The sequence below is a fragment of the Crassostrea angulata genome, chromosome 1 (genome assembly GCF_025612915.1).
Source record: "Crassostrea angulata isolate pt1a10 chromosome 1, ASM2561291v2, whole genome shotgun sequence".
Lineage (NCBI taxonomy): Eukaryota > Metazoa > Mollusca > Bivalvia > Ostreida > Ostreidae > Magallana > Magallana angulata.
In genome coordinates, this window is record NC_069111.1 from 2,284,125 (window position 1) to 2,302,335 (window position 18,211).

The 18,211-nt window shown below is 31.6% G+C and overlaps 1 protein-coding gene and 1 pseudogene across 2 annotated transcripts; both read right to left on the reverse strand.

Moving 5' to 3' along the window:
- Positions 1–2,876: 2,876 nt before the first annotated feature.
- Positions 2,877–6,608, reverse strand: LOC128176290 (uncharacterized; annotated as a pseudogene).
- Positions 6,609–11,932: 5,324 nt separating this feature from the next.
- LOC128166613 (uncharacterized) lies at positions 11,933–13,248 on the reverse strand. Of its 2 annotated transcripts, none has more exons than XM_052831906.1 (3): positions 13,085–13,248; positions 12,646–12,902; positions 11,933–12,414 (listed from the first exon to the last, which is right to left on the reverse strand). In XM_052831906.1, exons 2-3 carry the CDS (start codon positions 12,899–12,901, stop codon positions 12,203–12,205), a joined length of 468 nt encoding a protein of 155 aa, XP_052687866.1. In that variant the 5' UTR covers position 12,902; positions 13,085–13,248; the 3' UTR covers positions 11,933–12,202. The 2 variants fall into 2 exon arrangements, with proteins under 2 accessions (XP_052687866.1, XP_052687856.1); XM_052831896.1 differs by having other exon boundaries at positions 12,646–12,905.
- Positions 13,249–18,211: the final 4,963 nt, after the last annotated feature.

Consider the following 18,211-nt stretch of genomic DNA (forward strand, 5'->3'; position numbering starts at 1 on the left):
GGGATTCAATGCCAACTGCACATGTTCAAAGGCGCTGTGATTGTAAAGTTGTCGGTGAACAGTACAGACACAATGTATTCCTTTAAAAGAAATGATAGGCGTTAAACCGAAACTACAACATGCATCAAATTGCGTCATAGGACATATAAAGTAAGACAGAAATCTTAATAAAGATACTACTAGTAATTAATACATACGAAATAGCATTCTCCGATAATGGCCGATACTGGTACCTTCATTTGCTGAAAACATAGGTAAAACCTACCTTTTATAATTCTAACTGCATATTTTTTGTCCAAGTTCTAATGTGTCCCCCTCCCTATCAAAGTTGTTTTATTTAACGAATTAACTGTTAGCTAACACACGTTGTAATCACGTTATGACACAACTGTTATGTATTTTCGTAAGTTATATTATTTGAAAGTCTTTCGTTTTAATTACATCAACTTATATGATAATCTACTAATATAAATAAATTTCATTAAAAAATATAAATTTTCTTCTATAAATAAAAAAGTTATTGCAATTCTTATTAAAATGTCTCAATGTTGTCAAATTTAGACTCGTTCCTATCCTGATAGACGAATTACTAGCAATAAACCCGTTTTCATATAATTTTTCTCATTGGGTTACCAACTTCTTATGAAATTTAACAGTTTGCATTTCGTTACAGTGCCTTTTCATTCTATCCTCAAACCCTTTTCTCATTTTTCTTTAGACCTCTGAATAACCATCTTCCCAGTAAGTTTCACAGCGCTTAATTCCTCATAATAGTGCTTTTTTTGTCCTAGAAAAATAAGAAATATAAAAAATTATTTCTATTTCATATCAATGTTTAACCGAATATTTCTAGTGAAAAATGTGTTAGAGAAATACATATTATCAGGTGGATATAGGTTACACCTTTAATTTTATCTACAGTTTGAACAAAGTAAGCCCTATTTTTTATCAACATAGTTTTCCTTTTACTCTACAAATAGTACATATGTTACTATATTGGATTTCGTTTCTCTCCTGGGACCCCATTACTACAAGAGTTATGGTTTACAAAAACTTAAATATACTATTTATCTTAGTGTATTACCGTATGTTTGTAGACTTATGTCCTAAACTGTAGCAATCAAAATCTGAAGCTATTCTACTTAAGTGTTTAATTTCTCATCTTTCCTTCAACTTGTATCCCGTAATTGGTCTGGGAGCATGATATGAACAAACTCAACTCAGTAGGGTTGCTAGTCAATTTGTAATATTTTTTCAGTGAAAAGATATTTTCTCATATTTAATTAAATTCCTCACTATTTCCTATGATTAATATAAAAGACTTGTTTGAGTACTTTAGACACGCTGTATTTTTTTATTATAACATTAAAAAAAAACAGCTCGTATAACGGGAGATTACTCAAATTGGAAAACTAATCCAAGAGAGGTAACAATGATTTATTGCATAAGATTACATTTATAATTGGAGAACTTCATTGCCAATGCCCATTAATCTACAGAAAATTGCAAGTGTGTTCAAACATAAACTATTTTGACATTGCTATTATTAAAGCTGCTGATCTGTCAAATGACAAACTACAAACTGAAACACTAAATCTATCGAAACATCTGCAAAGATCTTTTCCTCACGGTGCAAAACTACTTTTCCCGAGTTATGTTTTACCACGAGAAAGTCCATGCGCAAAAAATTTCAATCTTAAAGATATATGTTATGATATGTTACTAAAAAAATTAAGCGGTGCCTTAATGGTCTTTGAGTGAATGTTTTAAGTATATCAATAAATTTAAAATTGTCTATCCTAGGTTTACCGCGAATGGTACCATATAAGGCTTGTTTCTGCCCCAAACTGGCTGAAACTGTTGTTTAAAGATAAACAGAGGTCTACAGGCATTGACGTTAAGCTGATTACCATAGGCCTTCGACTGATCTGTCAGAGGGTGTTTTTTTCTTATTTCAAGATCCATTTTTAGTCTTAACCCCAATCAAAACTCCTCTGACTGTTACCCCTGACATTTGTATTTTGATTTTTTGTAATCATTTATTCATAAAGTCTAAAGTGACGTAAAAAAAACACTCAAAAGTAATATTTGTCACCCCCCCCCCTCTCAAAAAAAATTACAACACCTGCCCGATGGGCAGTGAATTTCACTTTTTAAAAAGAAAGAGGACACTACGAACAAAATAACAAAGTATTTAGTTTAACTCAAACGACAATGAAAGTACAGAAAGCAATATTTAAAATTTTATTTTCAAAATGTTGCAATTTTTGCCAAACCCAAAGGGCCCGAAACCCTGACTTAAGGGCTATGAATTTCACAATCTAAGCAGAGGGCTTAATAATAATGCATTTTGCATTTAATTTTCTTTATCAAATATAAATTGGAGAAGAGGAGTTAGCGTTTTTAGATTCAATTGATTTTCACTATTATGCCATATTTGTCCCGCCCTAGAGCTTAAACCCCTGACCAAGGGGCTATTAATTTCAAAATTTTGGTAGAGGGGTTCATGTACTTCTTTACTATGTGCATTCAGTTTTTCTCAAATATAATATAGGAATAGAGAAGTAGATTTTCTAAAATTTAATACAATTTAAGTATATGGCAAAATTTGACTCGACCTAGGACCTGAACTCCTAATCCAGTGGCCATTAATTATACAATTTTGATAGAAGGCTTTATAGAAATCCTAAAAAATTGAATGCTTTAGGTTTTTTCTCATATGTGTGATAGTAGATTTTCAAGAATTTGGCTTTTTGGATATTTGGCACCACCCCTGAGGCGGTAAAGTCATGAATTTCAGAATTAACATTTCTCTAATCCTAAAGATGCAAAGAAGCACGACGACGGACAAAGACCGATAGCAATAGGTAACTTAGTTAACTCAGGCGACCTAAAAAAATAAATTAAGAAGTTTACTTTGTTTGCAAATCACTTACACATATGACATTTTTTCTCCTACCCTATCTTTCTATATAGAGGAGAAAGAGTTATACCACTTTATAATATATATTTGACTGTACATTATACACGGTAAGTCATGCTTCGTACATGTACCTGCTCCTTTGTTATTCTCCATAGGATCATCTCCCATTCTACGAGAAGGCTCTACCTTTGTTTCAAGATTGTCATCTGTCACCTTTTTAAGATGCAATTGGACCTCACAAAGCAATTCTTGCATTTTGTTTTCAAATGGGAACGTTCCAGAAAAAATCAAAGTAAAGTTTCCCACCAATAATTATGCCCAACCATCCGCTGGGGTCATAGCCTCTTTCCATACTACACGAGATAATGATCTTCTGTTTCTTTTGGGCATATTCTGCGTCTACATAAAAAAAAACCTTTACAATCTTTCGTTACTAGATATGATATGGTGTTCAACACCATAAGCGAACTGATTTTTATACTTATGAAAATATCATTAGATTACTATTATATTAAAATCATTTTTATACTGTAGTAATAGTATACTAGCATACTAAGATTAAAAAAATGTAAGCCAATTTGCTCCTTTCTACAAAAATGTCTGAATTTAACGAGACATTTTGAAGTCTTAAATAACTGTATATACTAATATACTTTGAAAACGGAATGCCTGATAATATTCTTTACCGTTTATTTATTCATAGATCTGATAAACGAATTATTTCTGGATTTTAATCTACCAAGTTGAATGTTGAATGTTGAGTGAGTTTATCGTCAAGAAAAAAAATTAAGTGAAATAGATGTCAATGGAGAGGGGGTACATCAAAAAGAAGTTATGATTATGGACCCCGTTAGCATCGATGACGACGCGAGGACGATGTGTCATTGACTGACAGACAATATTAATGGTCCTTCGAGGAACATTCTTTCACTCACCCAAGTTCTTGTGAGTAATGTGTGACTGACGCTGGCGACTGCGTACACGTATGGTTCGTCCAGACTTTGACACCACCCCCTCAAAATTTGTAGAGTTCAGGGACACAATTGTCTATACATAACGTTCATGTAAACGACGGTGAACTCGACATCTGTCTACATTGCTACCATTTAATCTAAACTTATCAGAAAACATGACACCTGCGCTGTCTTATTCCGACGTTGATTCAGCTTTTACCGGTCCATTGTATTCTCATACGTCATTGAAACTCAATTTCATTGGCAAAATCTTTCACCTGTACAGCGATGTTCAACCAACCGAAGTAGTTGACCTCACACACTTCTTCAATAATGTGGTATACAGTGATCTTCCATTTTTAAAAAATAGATTGCATTTTCTTTCAGAGAATTGACTGTTTGAGATCACTGTGTAAACAGTTTTGACAACTCTTCAAAATAACTTGCTTTTGAATGACAAAACTTGGGTTTTTTTTCTTTCGAACATAAGCATGCGATTAGCCGAATTAACATGCCGAACGAACTCTCTTGTTAACATTTTGTTCTCTTACCAAGAGAGCTCGCAACTTCAAGAGATGAATATCAAACTAGTGCATCTGTTGTCTGTATAGGGCAGTAAAAAGGTACTTGAAAATTATATTCAGTACGTTTAACTTCCTTCAAATTAATATGTATATTATACAAAAAGTTTCAAACTAACTGAGCTTGGTGAAAAAAAAACCCACAAACATTCTTTAAATACTCATCAAAGTACAACATATTAATATTTAATCAATTTCTAGAACTTTCCTACCTTTTAAATCAACAACAGGCACGATAATAGAAAACACCACAGTTTGTATTAAAATTAGAATCCCTCCTACATCATGAACAATTTTATCTGAAATACGTATAAATACTACTTTGTAATTATTACGGGGTTTATATCTTCAACAAATAACTACGAAGATGCATTAAAAATGCAGTAGGTTTGTTCAAGTCTAGTGATAAAATAATTAATACTATACTTATAACCGACTGAAAGTGTCCTTATAATAAAATAAATATATAAATTTTGCTTTGTTTAAAAATAATAATTATAATGAGCATAAAATTGATATATTTTGATATCAGTAATTACATGTTTTAAAAACCAGTCGAGGTCGATAAAATTTGCATTGATGTCATCAAAAGTGTACAATTATTTATTGTCTGTATATTAACACAGTCATGTAATCCATGTTTATCCATTTTTTTGTCAAAAATGTAATTTTGTAGCTTTGCCTATGTTTGTTTAATCCCGACAGTCACTGAAATGTTTGATAATAGGAAATCGAATGATTTTTCCATTCGAAGCGTTTTTATCAAGTCAGTCCCTGCCTTGCATTTCGGAATCTCATCAGTTACTAAACTGAACAGCACTTATTTTTGGTGTTTTTTGGTGTTATATTTATTTTGCCTTCAGTTTACTCGAATATAAATATGTGTATATTATTTTTTTTTTAAATCTGTTATAGAGGCTTTGCAATAAAAAATATACATTGATATTGAGAACTGTTACTATGGTAACAAGACTGAAAACAATGAAAATATGTCGGTTACATCATGAAAGTTTGTTTTTCATATTAAACTGTGCAGAAACGTAAGAGTACAGTTTTTGCGCTGTTGTCGAAGCGAGAAAACAAGTTCTGTACAGTATTTAAATATTGTATGGGAAATACGTGAATTATTATTTTATAAGAGACAAAACTTGATATGTTCACAGTAGGAAACTAAAGTCAGTTTATACTCGCCAATTCTTGAAAAATCTTGATATTACTTTTGCCAAATATTTCATAAGATCAAAAAAGTACCCAAATTTAAAACGAAATTGAATCCCAATATCAAGAGTCGTTTTTCTCATTATCTGAGACCCAAAAATATAATGTTTTTTGTTGAACAAATATCTTCCTAATGTGTCACATAAGCTCAAAAAATTCGAATTTCGCAATTGATATAATGCAATAGTATATGGCGCATGCTAGTTTTCACGTCAATTGTGTATTCATGTATGTCGTATATAGAATATTTCTGACTGCGTGTTGGAACCCCTAAATGATTTTTTTTTACATAGCGTTGATTTTAAAAGACCTTTTAAAAATACTTACATGTACTATTCACAGTTACAACATGTTTCAATACAAGTAAAATTCACTGGTGGCTATTGAATAGTTTGGGATAAATGGTTTTCAAAAAATTTTGAAGTTGAAGACAGGAATAATTTAAAACTTTGTCATCGGTTGTTTTTTTGTTTTGTTTTTTTTTTTTTTTTTGTAAAACGCAGTCCAGAGAGACAGTAATGGAATAATAATGCATTTTATATACTAGATAAAACGAAATTGTGCATAGATCTAAAGTCACAAAACATAAATAGGTAAACATATTTGCATTAGTCTAGACATTTAAATAAGGAAAAAAGAATGGGAATTTTTACCAGTCAAACATGTATCCGCCTATTTTCACTTGTCTCAATTACCTGATTGACAATTTTTGCTTTGCGAGTACTTCTCAGAATAACACATCAAAAATACTGTACAATTCTCTACAGCTGCGCTCATTGCTTCCATGATTGATCCTGACATTTTTTCCACGTCTATCCAACAATTTACACCATTTTCTTCCAGTTTGTCTCGTATTTTCAAAACAGTTTTTTGGCTTCCCCAGCTGTAACTAATCATTACATCGTGCGTGTTGGAACGTCCTGTTCCCGCCATGGTACTGCTGTTGAAAAATGGAGTATTAATACTGTATTAAAAGGAACATGCATTTTCAGCAAAGAGTGTATAAAATAAAGTTGGGGGGGGGGTATTAATTAATTATTGTTTGTTTGTAATTTAACAGCACTTCGTTGAGAAATCAAACAAAATATAATCGATGATGAAACATATATGATCACTTATTTATATTACATACCGTACACTGAGTAGCGGTAACTGTAGCAATAAGCAGCGATAGAAATTTACTAATCCAAAATGGCGACCCACTGAACAAATTTAAATGCCTTGTTACTCAATCACTAAATATAGAAATGATGCAGTTTAAATTTTACTACTGGATAATATTTTTTTCTAATTTGAACTTCCTCATAATTATACTTGGTTAGGGCAGTTTATCCTCTTCAAACTGCATATATACATTTTTGTGTGTATGTGTTAACAATTAACTGGTTAGTCAATGGTAAATTTCAACTAATAAAATTCATATTATGGAAGTCTTGTTGTCAAACTTAGATATAACTAAAGTATACCTTAGTCTTCTGCCTTATCATTGGTTTGAATCAGTACTCTACAATCATGAAATTTAAAAGACGTAAGGGGGACTTTTGTAGCATTAACCTTGCCACTTTATTTTTTTTTAAATTTTTCTTCGTGATTTTTTTATTAGAAAATTGGTCCCAAGATATTTGAGACCAAGTAAAATCAAGAAAGACAACTCTTAAACAGGATCTTTCAAACCAAGATTTTTGAAATAATTCAGTATTTCTTTTAATTTTTCAATTTCATTCAATTTCTTTTTTTTCATCTCATTAACCAACGGATTTTGTTTTTATTTTCAGATTTTTGCGGAATTTCATCCAGCAGTTTGCCTTAAAAAAAATTTTAAATATTTTAGTTTCATATTTATGTGGATTCCAATAAAAATCATACAAATTTCATTCATGATTATTTTGTTTTTCATTTTCAAACTTTATTACATTTCACTTTCATTAGATTTTTAAAACACAAATGTTCAAAAATTTGACATATAAAGGGTTATCTGGAAGCAGACTGATATTTTAAAAATTCTCTTAAAAATAGAGTATTGTACTTTGAGGTCTATTATTGTTGAATACTTTGCCTATTATTAGTAACAAATGCATGCAACAAAAATCTCCTACACTTATTTAGTGTAGACATCCCCCTTAATAAAGTCTCGTTCAATCAGAAACTCGGCTGTCTTCGTAAATCTCCGACAAGCAGAGAGGCTCTCTTGCTTGTCGAAGATTAACGGAGACAGCCGAGCGTCTGGTTAAGTGCTTGGATCCGTACGATTTTTAAACGGGGTCACGTGACCCCGTCTATTGGTTTACTATCAGCCGAAGTCTCAAACCGGAAGGCATGCGTAGAACACATAAATTGAGTCTACGCGTAAGAAAATAGTGCAGAAAGTTTTAATGCATTTCGGTAAATATGTATTATAAAAACACGCATTAAATCTTTTTAAGTCCTCGGTGTATAAACAAACTTCTATTTAAAAAAACAAATAGTTTTATTGATCAAAATATTCTTGCTCGGGTTCAAATGTGGAATGAGTTACGTAACTGAATGCACAACGCCGTTGAAGATCCAGTTGGTGTACGAGCTCATTAAACAATAGAAGAGGTTGATGGTGGAATCGAAATTAAAGTTCCAAAACGCAATGTGCCATTTTTGAAAAGTTGTGAATTTTATTGTGACAATCTTTCACCTAAATACTACCAAACTTCATGCACAAGCCAAAGTTGAAATCGGGACGGGTTATGTTTTACAAATTAAATAGATGTTTCATTGGCTTTCAGTCTACTTGAGGTATGACTGCTGTTCGTCTCTAAAGAAAGTTTGTACCGTGAAAGAAAATAAAAACAAGTCTGAATTTGCCTTCTCGTTCGTTGGCTCTTTAGTTGATTAAATTGAATTTCAATTTTAAACAATGCATTGTAAGCAAAATCTATAAAAGATTATACATTTTGAAAGACTTAAACATCATATAATATATACAATCTTATCAATTGAAGAACCAAGTTAAATGTTAATGTTCATGTTTTCCGGCTTAGTTGAAATCAGGTGAGGGGTGAATTACATAGTAAAGTAATGCATTACCTTACCATTACTTCATGAATTAGAGCATAAAATTACCATTACATTACTTAATTTTCTTGAAGTATTACATTACCATTACATGAGTAAAGTAATGCATTACCATACTTTGTGAAAAGTCAATAAGTTTTAAAAAAAATTTAAAAACTAAATAAAGAGTTTTTGTAAATATTTCATAAATAAAACATGCTTAAACATATTTACAGGTTCATGTTCATGTTCACTATCAGGTTCAAATTTAATTACTTATACAAGATTGATGTTGCACTTGTAGTTCTCAAAGTAAGGTTTGTCCCGTAACATTTACACGCTAATGGTAGAGTTGCCAATCTCTGTTATTTATGTCTCTGATTTTCGGAGTATGATTTTCAATGAAAGCAACGGTTGTATCGTAATTTGTAATTAGGAGATGCACGAGTTTACACAAAAAAGTAGTAAGTGGCGAACGGATTTATTTTTACCTATTTATTTTGCATGAATCGCAAATGAAGAAAATCGTGTCAGATAAGTCGGTCTTAAAAATCAAAATGGCGACCGTGACAAATCTTTTTATTGTTAAAGTTCTTGAAATCTTATTGTAAAAAATATTTCTAACGTCAGGTGCCTGTGTTTGTTATCGGTATACAAATGTTCAGTTTGTTTGTTAATTCAGCAGTTTCAGAGTTTTCGGGGTTTTTATTTTTATTACGGATACCGTCCGACTTGTGAATTTTCCCTTGGATCACAGAATTGAATAAATATAATGATTAAAATTATCTACTTTGATATAGTTGTTTGATTTTCCCGGTTAGTAGTAATTTCCTTAATTTTTCCTTGGAGTCTTTTTTTACATAAAATACCGTTAAGTCAATTTTCTACAATTATGAAAGCCGGGATTGAGTAAAATTTAGACAAAGTATCAGACAATTGCAAAAAAGACGAATTAACATTAGATTGTAACAACTAATTCAAACTCATAATTTTTGGAAGCATATTCCAGGAAATCAAGGACAATTACAAATTCAAACTTTCAAGACCCCGTCTTTCAGTACTCTCAGTACTTTGATTAGAATTGTTTCGATTACTAATACATAGTTTAAAATCTATCTTTAGATATTACACAACATGATCCATATGGGGTTTCTCGATATTCTTGTTGGAAAATTCTAACTAATTCTAATTCTAAAATTCTAAGTGCGTAATTCAAATACAGACTTGAAACCAATTGCCATGCAAGATTAGTTGATTTTAATATAAATGATGAACGATAAAATCAACTCCCTCAGTACTTCAGTACTTTGATTATATTTGAAATTGATAGCCTCTGTTTTTCTTTTATAATCCTCTATATAATGGTGGTGATAATACGGACAAACAAAAAAAATTTGAGCGCGGTTAACATATAAACTCTCCAGTCAATTTACACTATATTTAGCACGTAGTTTACTCATAAGTTGACCTAAATTTGAAAAAAATAAAGAAAACTGTTTCAAACATACGTGCTCCCCAGAGACTCTTTGAATTTCAATAAACATTTTGCTTGCTCAAACATTTTAGCATTGTGGTATATCATACAGCGGTCTCATTTACTTTTAGACCAACCAAAAATTATGTCTTTAGGTTTTTTCTTGAGCCAGTGGTCCGTATTTGTTGGTTTGCGAAATCTTACATAAATCATAGATCTAGATTTGACAGTTTTTCTGAGGTGTTTCCTCTTGATAATGCTTACTGCGTAGGATCTTCATTTGCTTAATTTTATTTAATATTTATTATATTTTCATTCCTCAAAATTTAAGGCATCTAACGTTGAGCGTATTGTGCAATGTCGTCCATTTTAGATTATTGTTCCTTTTACTTCTTTCAGAGTTTAATTATTTAAGGATATAAGGGTATTTTTAAAAAATAGTATTTTAAATGATTGTTGGAAAAGGATGATTACGGCTTCTTTTATTTTATTTTTCTTTGTTCGATAAATCTCTTTAAGGTTGTGTTTGTGTAAAAAAAAAAAAAAAGAATTTTTCATTCAAATGTAGTATTTGCTGATTTCAGGTGTTAGGTAGATAGTTTAAAAAGCCAATTGTATTTTTAAATAAATAGGTCATTCATGTAATTACATTGATGTATGAAACAACATTTAACACGTGCCGGATAATTATGTCAGTGCCAAGGTGGCATTTATAAGCTCCATGTATCGAACAATTCAAATATTCTATCTGATAGACCATTGCTTAAAGAATGTTTATAACCACCTTTGTTATTAATGTATCTCACCTGTGATATATTTACCTTTTAAAAATTCTTACAGGGAAATAATTTTCCCATATTAAAAACAATTTCCAATAGGATATTTTGAATTTCCTACCAGAAAAAAAGAACTATTTATAGGATTTAAATTCCGATAGGAAATCTTAATTTCCTTGAGGAAAACTACATGTCTGAATCAAATTCCTACAAGGAATACTTTTCTCCTATAGGAAATATATTTCCTATAGGGTTTTTAGAAAATCCTATAGGATTTTCAATATTTCCTCTAGGAAAATTATTGTCTATAAGAATTATTATTTTTCTATGGGATTTTAACTTTTAAAGGTAAATATCTTACCTGTCAAGTGAGACACACTAAAAACAAAAGTGGTTATATATTCTCTAGGCAATGGTCTATCATTTGGTGTATATATATTTTTACAAAACTGCATCTTAAGCGGATGCACAAATACCACCTTGGCAATGGCATAAATATCCGGCACAGTGTTTTCTATTTTATAAATGGTATATATATTGTCTATTGTAAATCATATAATTTGGAAGCCAGTTTTTGTTGAGAAATTCACTTAAATTGTGTTTCATTCATTAATTTTACAAAGTTAATCGTTTAAACTCTTGTAATTTCTGTGAATTGGTGGGGATGCTATTCTGACTTGCTGAATACAGGTGACCCTACACCAATTTCAAGTCGATCACTTAATGTATAATGGCGAGCTGAAACTGTCAAATAGTCGCCACTTGTAATGAGAAGCAAAGACAAGACCAGTCGAAAGCATTTTATCAATTTGATTTCTTTGATTTAATCTTGAACTCAACTTATAACGATAACTAATCCGATTTCTTGGATTTAAAGTTGTCCAATTTTTTAATCTTATTGCATACTCATCCAATTTTGCCATGTCTCGCACAATATTTAATAGCCACAAATTTTGCATTACAAAATAGAAAATTTTTTGAGTAAAACAAAGAATATAAAGCGTGGGTTTTTTTCTTTAATATATATTCTATTTCTATCACATTAAAAACCATTAACATCATCAAACAAAAAGCCTTGAATCTGTTTTTTGGCACTAGTTCACAAGGTAAATTAAATTTACATTAAATGCAAAAATGAATGGCAAATTTACAGGTGTTATTAAAAGAAAGATAAGAATGGATGTTTCCATAGAAATTGCATGACCTACTTTAATTACTGATAAGATCGTTTTTAATCATGTCAGTATACTTGGTCAAAGCATCCTTGCCTGATTGTCATTGTCCTTCAGATGTAATCGGATCTCACGTATCAATTTTTCCATTTGTTTTTCAAACGGATACTTTCCAGAAAAATTGAAGAGAAGTTTGCTACCAATAATGGTATTTAACGTTCCGCTGGGGTCAAAGTCTGCCTCCAGATTACACGAGATAATTGTCTTCTTCCTCGAATTGGCATACTCGGCTTCTACATAAAAAGAAATACAAACTATACCCTATACTATCTCGTTGTGATATTTGACAAGGTACGCCACCTTATAAACAATTAGATTATCATATATTTCCACTGTATGATAAGCAGAGAGAGAGAGAGAGAGAGAGAGAGAGAGAGAGAGAGAGAGAGAGAGAGAGATGTAACATTTTTATCAGTAACACAGGGCAGTATTGTATTCACCTAATTTTTAATTGTCTAAATTACCTTTTTCGCAAAGTTTGCTTTGCGAGTACTTCTCAGAATAACACGTCAAAAATACTGTACAGTTCTCTATAGCTGCGGCTATTGCTTCCTGGAGTGACCCCGCCATATAACTGTCTGCTTCTACGTCTACGTCTATCCAACAAGTTATACCATTTTGTTGCAGATTGTCCCGTATTTTTAAAGCAGCTTCTTTGCTTCCTAAGTTGTAGCTTATCATCACATCGGGCGTGTTGGAGCTTCCTGTTCCCGACATCATACTGCTGTTGAAAAATAGAGTATTAATACTGTATAAAAAGGAACATGCATATTAAACAAAGAGTGTACAAAATGAAGTTGTTATCAATTTTTTTTTTTTGTAATTTGACAGCACTTAGTTGACAATGTAAAAAAAATATAATCAATGATGATACATTTATGATCACCTATTTATATTACATACCGTATCCTGAATAGGTGTACCTGTAGCAATAAGCAGCTAATGATATGGCGACCAATTGAAAAAATTTGAATGCCTTGTGATTCAATATCTAAACATATAAATTATGCAGTTTAAATTTGAGCCCTGAATCATATTTTTTTCATTTAAAACATCCTCATATGGTATATACTTGGTTAGTACAGGGCGAATTTATTGATCAAAAACTAGTTTAGGTTTAAATTGGGGTTTACTTTTCATTTATTTGCAAAACCGGTTTTGAATTAGTTTCAAACCAAAACTAGTTTTTCTATTTAGCGGCTTTAAACTGAAACTAGTTTCCGGGAAACCTAAAACCAACTCCGGGTGCGGTTTCGGGGGATTTAAATCTGTAAAAGTTTAGCTTTTTAAAAAAAGCTTACCGTCTTAAGAGCGAACCCTAAACAGCAAATAGTTATCAAAGACAATCTATTTCTTTTTTATATAAATGTCACCTTCCTCTACATACCATGGCGTTTGGAACATTTTTATGCCATCATGTGTCTTTTAAGCCTGCGTGTCTGAAATTGAGAAATGCCTACCCGAGCTTGTAAGTTGATATCGACTACAGTAGGGAAAAAGAGATCTTAGGAAGGGTCGTAGACTCGTATTATTTTGATAAAAAGTTAAACCATTGCATTCAGTATTTTGTTTAACAATTATTACACGTAGTTTGACCTATCTAAGGTGCAAACAACTTTACCGATATAAGCCATACCGCATCAATTTTTTTTTTAATTTTTGTATTTGAAAAACAAAATAATGAAAGAAAAGGAAGTAATTTCAGTAAATATTATAGAATATCGCTTTCAACTAGTTGGACCTGAAAATCAAAAGGCTGAATTTCATTCATAGCATTTGTATTGCTTTTTCGTTTTCCCACTTTTTAAGCATTGAAATCTACGAAATTTGTTTAGTCGTACATGAAAAAGATCATCAGAAAATTATCTCCGTTGTGCCGGACAGTATTTCAACCAATGAAATAAATGTAAATTTTCACATCATGTATTTTCTACCAATCAAAAAGGAGAGGAAGTGCACAACCCGGAGACTGTAAATTATTTCAACTCTTTATACCGTCTTCCAAGGAAGAGGGTAACAAGATGGCTGTGCAATAAAGGGAGGTGTTCGAAAGAGAGTTGTTGATACTCAAGTGTGGAACATGTGGCAAAGAATGACCTCAGCGAAGCATATTGGTATCACCCTAACGTATAAACCATGTGTTTCAAAATAGAGCATAGTACTAAAATAATAATATGGAAGAGATTCCATTAATGCTATAGTCTGTCCCAAGATATTTATGCAGCACATTTGGCCGATTTTTGATTATAAAAAAACACATACATGTGAAAGAAGTGCAATTAAAATCGATGGAAGGGAAAATTTCCAATATATTTTTTCAGTCGGAAAAATTCACAGATTTTTATATGGAGATTTATAATGGGGAATGTGTTCATCTTCTTTCCATTCGGAAGTCACTCGGAATACCTCGCGCAATTTTTATCATCCGGGTCTGCTGCTATGCAAAATCCCCGTAGACATCACATATTTTAGCCGTGTTTTGTAACCTGATAAGCTAAAGGGGGCGTTTAAACGTAGAAATCTTGGATATTTTTCATACTTTTGAATGAACATCGTTTGACCCTGAGGTATTTATTAATATCAAGTAATTAAGCAAAATGTGAATAAAGGATATTGTTACACGCAAAAACTGAACACAATCGAATGATTTCGCATCAGTTTATTCCATGAGTGTATCAATGCGAGGTTGAACAAAGACTGACAGAATTTCTTATACAATATATTTTAAATAGAAATAAAATGTCAAATTCACACGGACGGGATGGAGGTAATTAAAAGTTAAAACAAAGATTAATGTGAAAATGCTTAGCCTGTGTATAGTCTAAAATTTAATTGGAACCAAATCTGCCAAGTCCCACGGTTTGAGCGATAAGGTGCGAAAGATAGCGGGGAAAACTGTCAAAGCCTCTCCCCCATTCATAATTTACATCATTTGCTGACCTTACAAGAATTTGTAGAATTCTTACTACAATGAAATTAAGGTTAAAATTTACTCTTAACAGATATCTTGGGACAGAGTATAGCAGTGAGAGTTATCCTTTGCAGTCTACAACAGGCAAACGAAAAACCTTTAAAGTGGTTTAGGAAAAAAAAAGAAAACTGCCTCGTGTGAAGAAAACATATTATTATTTTTTTAAATATGCACAAAGATATTAAAAAAATCAACTGAAACAATAACACGAACAAAAGATAATAGACTGAGGATGCAAAAACCAATTTAATAGAAAGCTAGTGGACAAAATTAATTACAGTGCAGAAATAATTCCGATATACAAAATGTGTATTTTTGGACAATTTAATACAAGTCCAATTTAGTTTCAGATATGCAGAAAAGCATTTATGTTTCATATTGGGAGTTTAATACAATTTGTTTTAGTCACTAACAAAGTGTGCAGGTGCTTGAAATTTAAATACACTATTTTTTAGCAACATCAAATGAAGGGATTCATATTTGAAAAAAATACAATGTCAACTTCGATTTCCTTTGTCATTGGTTGTATATTTAAGGCATTCACATAAAAATTCCTGAGGGTTATCAATAGTGAGAATTGCACAGGCATATAGGTCCTAACCATAAATGATTCTCTTTTAAATTCTACATTTATTTAAAAATTCATTTATAAGATGCCATTTTTCCAAAATAAAAACTTAAAAGAAGCTTTTTAAAACTACCCTAATTAATTTTGTTATACTTTCATGTTAAATACTGAAATCTGATTGGTTAAGACGCAGTTAATAATATTTTATATTACCCTCAGCGTTAGCAACGCACTTGGCAACGGGTAACATTACAAAATGTTACATGCGCGAAAATTATGCGCGTACGGTTCGCTGTAGAATTCACGATATTCCTATATAAAAGCAGTAAAATTTTCTTAAAAATTTTAAAAAAGACATTCAGTGTAACAAAATAAATAGTGCCTGTTTGGGAGGATAACAGTTGAAATTGACACCCCTCGAAAACCATTGTCAACCTCCGCTTCGCGTCGGTTGACAATGGTTTTTCGGGATGTCAATTTCAACTGTTACTCTCCCAAACAGGCACTATTTATATAAGATTGTATGTACTTAAAGTGTGCAAATGACTAATGCGTCAGGTCTAGTTTTTCTTAGTTGCATTAACATTCCCATAATATGTATGTGGTGTTAAAAGCCAATCTTGCAATCCTGCAATAGGTACGTGGAATCTCTTAATATGTGGGCATTGCCAGGTAAAAATCAAAGTACTGAAGAACTGACCGGAGTTGATTTTGTTGATGTTCATTTATTTTAAAATCAATGATATGTTATTTTGCATGACAAATACATGTAGTTTTTAATTTGAATTACGCACATTTTTATAATATGAATTTTTGGACTTTTTCGACAAGAATGTCGAGAAACCCCAATATGAATAATGTTGAATAATATTTAAAGATAAAATTAATTCAATCAAACTATGTATCATTTATAGAAATATTTCTCGAAAATTGTATGGATCCAAGCAATATTGAACTCTAGTCTCGTTCAACCAAACGCTCAGCTGACACCGTAAATCTCCGACCAGGATTTACGGAGACAACTGAGCGTCGAGTCGAACGAGACTATATCGAAGTCTGGCGTAAGAATACATACGACTACAAAAATATAATTGTTCGTACCATTTAAAATCTGAGTATTTTCAATGTATTTATAAATAAGTTTTCTTGAAAAACAATGCTTTAGGCTACATTACATCGAATTCATCAATTATTTTCAAGAACTAAGTCTTGTCAGCAGCAACGATTTGTGATGAGTCCAAACACTGTTTCACTTTCGGTTTGTCTGAGTAACTGCATAGGAGAGTTGATTAAAATCAACTCCCAAAAATTGTCTGCACTGTTTTCTATAGAATAAAGACTTTCATGCAAATGCAGAAAAGTTAAAATATAATCTTCTTCAAATTTCCAACTTTTAAATTCCAAGAACATAACGATTTTCCCCCGATTACGACAAAAAGCACAAGGCGGGTGTGACGGGTCAACAGAGGATGCTCACTCCTCCTAGGCACCTGATCCTACCTCTATTTATTTGGAGGTCCGTGTTGCTCTGCTTTGAATTTGTATTTCGTTTTATGGATTTTTGAGATGGTTCACGGTTTGTTATTGTCATTTTTTCATCCATCAGGTATGTGAGTGCAATGTCAGCCATTTTTCTAAACTAATTAACACTTTCCATTTAGTTCTAAACTTTCAAAACATCTAACTGGTTTCAAACAGAACTGAAACTATTTTCAAACCATAAATCTAAACTCGTACTAGTTTTTGATCAATAAATTCGCCCAATGCTTACCCTCTATAAACTGCATATATACATTTTTGCGTGTATGTGTTAACAATTTACTGCTTAGTCAATGGTAAATTTAAGTATTTTTGTCAAACTGTAATATAACTGAATTATATTTTAGTCTTCTGCCTTATCATTGGTATGAATCAATACTCTACAATTATGTAATTTAAAAGACGTTAGCGGGACTTTAGTAACATTAACATTGCTACATAATTTTACTTTTTGTGTCAACACTTTCCTGCAAAGTGTAAAGAGCTGATCAAAAGCTGAGATTTTAGTTGGGGCATTTACTTTTTCCTTTTCTTTTACTTAAAATCTTGGTAACATTTCCCTGAAAATTTCTGTAGTAATAAATGAAGGACGCATCGTGATTTCGATTGCCTTTGACGATTACATGTACATATGTAGAAAGAGAGCTGTAATGTTTTGATATTATTAGGGTTAAACATTGCTTCTTTACAATTGATGTTTAATAGGTCTTCATTCAGACTTTTTAGGCTTGCCATGTTAGAAATAGATTCAATATAGTAACAGGTGAGCGAGTACTTCTAGTAGGTTCATTAACTATCATGATATTCTTAACGTTGTATCATTTTTGGTCATTTAATCTACATAAGTTCCAGTGGCTGTTGTTTAGTTTCTGGGATTTTTAACAATACTTCTTACATGTATCTACTGATGTAAATAAGTGAATAATTACCAGGTAACAACATTATATTTAAA

What these genes read in the sequence shown, in the direction of transcription:
- LOC128166613 (XM_052831906.1), bottom strand. Translation starts at nt 12,901, where the DNA reads ATGATGTCGGGAACAGGAAGCTCCAACACGCCCGATGTGATGATAAGC. An exon ending in AAGCAAACTTTGCGAAAAAG is followed by an intron (nt 12,415 to 12,645) that starts GTAATTTAGACA and finishes CTTTTTATGTAG; the next exon opens with AAGCCGAGTATGCCAATTCG.